The following is a 4,780-nucleotide window of genomic DNA, read 5'->3' as shown; positions in this document are numbered from 1 at the left end:
CAGAGATCAGTATTCTTGTGTGTTACCACACCAAGAACTTACATACGTATTGATGTCTTCCTTCCTCATGCCAGGAAGTAATTCCCAATTAGAAGTACAAAGTAAACTTGCAAGCACAGGCTCCACGCTCGCAATTCCAAAGTTGATGCCTGGGCAAATTCTTCGACCTGCACCAAATGGTAAGAACTTGAAATCATGGCCCTTGTAATCAACCGAGATTCCAATGAACCCATCGGGATTGAAGTCCTCCGGGTTCTCATCTCTCTCCATTGCCCGCGCTCTAGCAAACACTCTTTGTCTTTAGATCAATATCATAACCATTGTTCTCGCAGTACTGCGTTGCTTCTCTTAGTTTCTATAAAGGAAGTGGAGGGTGCAATCTCAGAGTTTCATTTTATTACGAATTACTTAATGTGTTGAAGGTTAGGGAGATGCTCACTTTCTTCTGTTAGAATTGGGGGTGGAAACCAACCGTTAAATACGGCCCGGTTGCTAAACGTGTTTTATTGTTTTCGTTGAAAATAAAAACAGAAACGGCAAAAACGCCACGGTTGCCAAACGCTCCAAACGTTGTTTTATCCATGAAGATGCATGAGGTCAGTTGGAGAGCAGACAGCTTGGCTTCCAGCAATATAGAAGATGAGGTATCTTTCGGTAATGGTCTATATTTTAGTTCAAAGCACATGGTTGCACATGCAAGTTTCATGTGCTCTCTTGGTTAGATAATGCATTTCTAATTAAAATACACATGTAGTAGTGAAAGCTTGGTAGATGATGGACATACATATTCAATATATAGCTGTTATGTTCAATACACACAAGTAGTACAGTGTGGTTTTATAGCGGACAATTGATTATGGTTACTGCTGTAGGCTACATATATACGCATCATCAATTTGCCTCCTCGTAGTTAGTTGCTACAAGGCGCAAATCAGTTGCTCTACGTGTTACAAGACCCGGGGCTTCATGCATGTCAATGTTTTCTCTTTCCACTCCTGGTGGGAGTTCCCAATTAAAAGCATAGAGCAGATTTGCCAACGCTAGTTCTACAGTTTCAACTCCAAACTGTATCCCAGGACAGATCCTTCGACCTGCGCCAAAAGGTATGAACTGAAAATCTTGTCCTCTATAGTCGACTGAGCTACCAACGAACCTGTCCGGATTGAATTCCTCCGGGTTTTCCCAAGCGTCTTCATCTCTTCCTATCGCCCAGGCATTCACGAGCACTCTAGTCTTTGCGCTGACGTCGTAGCCATTGATCTCGCAGTGCTGTATGGTTTCTCTTGGCACCAACAAAGGAAGCGGAGGATGCAATCTCAGGGTCTCGTTCACTACACATTTGATGTATTGAAGCTGAGCTAGATCGTTTTCCTCAACTCTTCCTTTCTTGCTTGCCGCTTTTCTCACTTCCTCTTGTGCCTTCTTCATCACATTTGGTTTTCTTGCTAATTCTGCCATCGCCCACGCTATGCTTGCTGATGATGTGTCTGTTCCCCCAACGAAAATATTCTGCAAAAGCACAGGTCTAAGTTATAGTTGCATTCTTGGCGTATAACCATGAGTTTGTTCTTTCTGCATGTAAAGGTCTGTTATATGTACGTCTTTTTTTTATCAATCCACCATATACTTCTTTTCTTATTAATTGGAAAAGGACCTAACCACATTTTTTCTCTCCAACAGTAGTATTAAGCATTTCTCTTTAGGTAGAAGTACCTTTCGATTAGTACACTTGCCTTCTTTTCCCAGAAAAAGCAGTCTTTTTGTTGCACAGTAATGCACATTTAGAAAAGGATAGTATAGCAACTCTTAAGTCCTCTTCCAAAGATCTAATAAGAAATTTTGCTAAAATTGAGCCTGGGATCGAGTTAGAAGCCTACTTTTAGCATGGGGGTCTGACCTGCTTCAGATGCACATCAGTGATGGAGCTTCGTTGCAGCAAGAAGTATGCGGAGCTGAAACAGGAGGGAAAGTTCGGTATACATTTTCACCCTTTACAAGAAAGCAAAGAAGAAGTATGCGGAGCTGAAACAGGAGGGAAAGTTCGGTATACATTTTCACCCTTTACAAGAAAGCAAAGAAACCTTATTTCAATTGGTAAGGAGAGGGAAAGTTCGGTATACATTTTCACCCTTTACAAGAAAGCAAAGAAACCTTATTTCAATTGGTAAGGGCAAGCAACCTAGCGGTTCGGTCAGTTTTGACAAATTTTCTCTAAATTGAAAATTTCGGTTCGATCTATTTGGTCTGGACTTAGATCCATTCAATGACAAAATTGGACTATTTATGGCCAAAAGAAACATGCAGCTCAAGGGATTTCAGGACGGTTGAACGAAAAATATGAATCGAGGGACTGATGAAAGATAATGTCGAACGACTCATGTCGATCAACTCAAATAAAAATGAAAAACTGATTAACCCTCACTCTACTTTTCAGCATTTAAACCTCTACTAATATTGATCTGTAAAATACTTTCTTAGAAAAAGAAGGGGGAAAAAAAGAAATATCCAACTTTTCTTGTAGTCAAAGCTTCTTCTTTATCTAATATTTAAACTGCCTAACGGTAGAAAGTAAATTTGGGGGAAAAAAAACTGCATAGATACCATGAGAGCCCCCTTGATGTGATCCATAGTAAGTTGTCCTTCTTCCCGTAATCTTAACAAAACATCCACAATATCCTCTTTGCCATCTTCCTTTCTCCCATCCTTCATGTGCGCATCAATCACCTCTTGGTAAAATTCATCCAAATCTCTTGCATTCCTTTTCATCTTCCCCAGCTTCCCTGTCATCTTATCGAGCCACCCCAGTCCCGGAAAATAGTCCCCAACATAGAAGCTCGCGACGGTGTCGTTGCCCGATTCAAGAAGCCTTTGAAACCTGCTCTTCTCTCCATACTCCCCTTCGCTCCTATAACCGAAAGCAACCCTGAACGTGATGTTGTTAGCCAGACGAACCACGAACTCTGTGATGTTAACCGTTGCGTTTGTATCGGAGCGAGTCCTTATCGAACTGATCATTCCCTCAATCTCTTCCTCTTGAACCGGTCTGAATGAAGTCAACTTCTTCGAGCTCAACAGGTTGAGCACGAAGATCTTACGTATGTTTCGCCAGGAATCACCGTAGGGGGCACCAGCAACATCACAGCCATCGTAGGTGTACTCCTTAAAGGAGACGGTGGAAGCTCGGGAGCAGAAGGCAAGGTCATGGGTTTTGAGGACTTGCTTAGCTAGGGAAGGGGAAGAGATTACAAGTACAGGTACCCGGCCGAGGCTTAGCTTAAAGATAGGGCCATGGATTTTGGAGAGCCTGTAGAGGGATTGGTGCAGAAGGAGGCTCAGCTGGTGGAGGTTTCCGATGACGGGGAGCGGCGGCGGGCCGGGTGGGCTTCTGCATTTGGTCTTTGGTTTGGTCTTGTGGTGCACGAATAGCAATGGGAGGAGGAGGAGGAGGAGGAGAAAGAGTTGCACTGCTGCTGTGATTGAGACAGTCATGTTCCTAAAGAGGGAATATGTGGAAGGGGGAGAAGGGGGGGATCAATATAAAGATATTTACAAACTACGTAGTAAATAATCAGCTGCACTCTCACATCAAGGCGGGGTCAGTTGTAGGTCAGACAGCTTGATTTGTTTTAGCAAGTTAGATCTACTTGAAGTGGTAACTACTTTAGTTTTCTTTAGCTACCTTATTCTATTATTAAATTCTGCCAATCAAGTCCTTGATTGACTACTTTGCCAACTCGATATGATTGATCGCCGATTACTCTGAGGCTGGGGATGTGATTTTGGATTGCAGACTTCTTGATTAATTTTCTTGGAGTAATTAAGATCTTCATATCTTCTTTACCTTTGCAGGAAAAATCGAAACCACCAACCTTATTAATTTCTGCTGTGATACAATCAGAACATTGAAATATACAAATGCGGACATAAACCGGACACGTAATTGTGACATGGGGGACATGGGACCACGTGTGGTTGTTTCCGCGTGAACAAAGGAGAAGCCGGGTGTGGTTGTTTCCGCGTGAACAAAGGAGAAGCCGGCCCACCCGACTGCAGGCTATATAAAGGAACAATAATTGTCCCTAGGGTTCAGTGCAGGGTGCTGGAGGTTTATTTGTTTTGGTTATCTTTTGACAGCTGCTGCAGAAGCAAAGTGCAAGGCTGGAGTCTTTTGTGGGCGGCTACGAATTGAGGCAGAGGACCAGATCTTGAGGAGTTGCGGCTGGGGGGGGTGGGCTTGTTGCGGCTGCAGGTGAAGAACACAGAAGAGATTTTGGCGGCTATTTATAGAGAAGAAGCAAAGTCCTTTTTTGTAGTTGTTCTTTGATTTGTGCACCCCCTTTGAGAGAGTATTTGTGTGAGGGATCTGAGAGTTTGTATAGGGTTTTATTTGTGAGATTGTAAACCCCAATTGTATCTCTCCCTCTAATAGTAGATCTCCCCCTCCTTGCCCCGTGGACGTAGCCTATTTGCCAAACCACGTAAAAGTTATGTTCTTGTCGTGATTTGTAATAGCTTGTAGGATCCCTCGACAGGTCAGTCCTAGAACTGATGAGAGGAAGAGCCGATATCTCACTTGGTTGAGATATCCGCTTCAGATTCTTGTTTCCTTGGTGAGACGGGAATTCCTATCGATCTAATCTCTCTTGTTGTGCTGTCGAAGTGCTGCCGAAATTTCCGCTGCGCACAACAAGTGGTATCAGAGCTCCGGGTTGGACTTGGGAGCTTGTTCGAAGGATTCGCTGAAGAATTCCTATTTGAAGAATTAGATCGATAACATGGG

At 43.2% G+C, this 4,780-nt stretch overlaps 1 protein-coding gene across 1 annotated transcript; it reads right to left on the bottom strand.

Moving 5' to 3' along the window:
• Window positions 752–3,521, bottom strand: LOC109830109 (cytochrome P450 71A1-like). The gene is made up of 2 exons (XM_020397265.1): window positions 2,602–3,521; window positions 752–1,509 (listed from the first exon to the last, which is right to left on the bottom strand). The coding sequence occupies exons 1-2, from the start codon at window positions 3,487–3,489 to the stop codon at window positions 892–894; spliced, it is 1,506 nt and encodes a 501-aa protein (XP_020252854.1). The 5' UTR covers window positions 3,490–3,521; the 3' UTR covers window positions 752–891.

This window comes from Asparagus officinalis, chromosome 2 (genome assembly GCF_001876935.1).
Source record: "Asparagus officinalis chromosome 2, Aspof.V1, whole genome shotgun sequence".
NCBI lineage: Eukaryota > Viridiplantae > Streptophyta > Magnoliopsida > Asparagales > Asparagaceae > Asparagus > Asparagus officinalis.
Note: the sequence above shows the minus strand (reverse complement) of the source record. Positions and strands in the feature narration are given on the sequence as shown.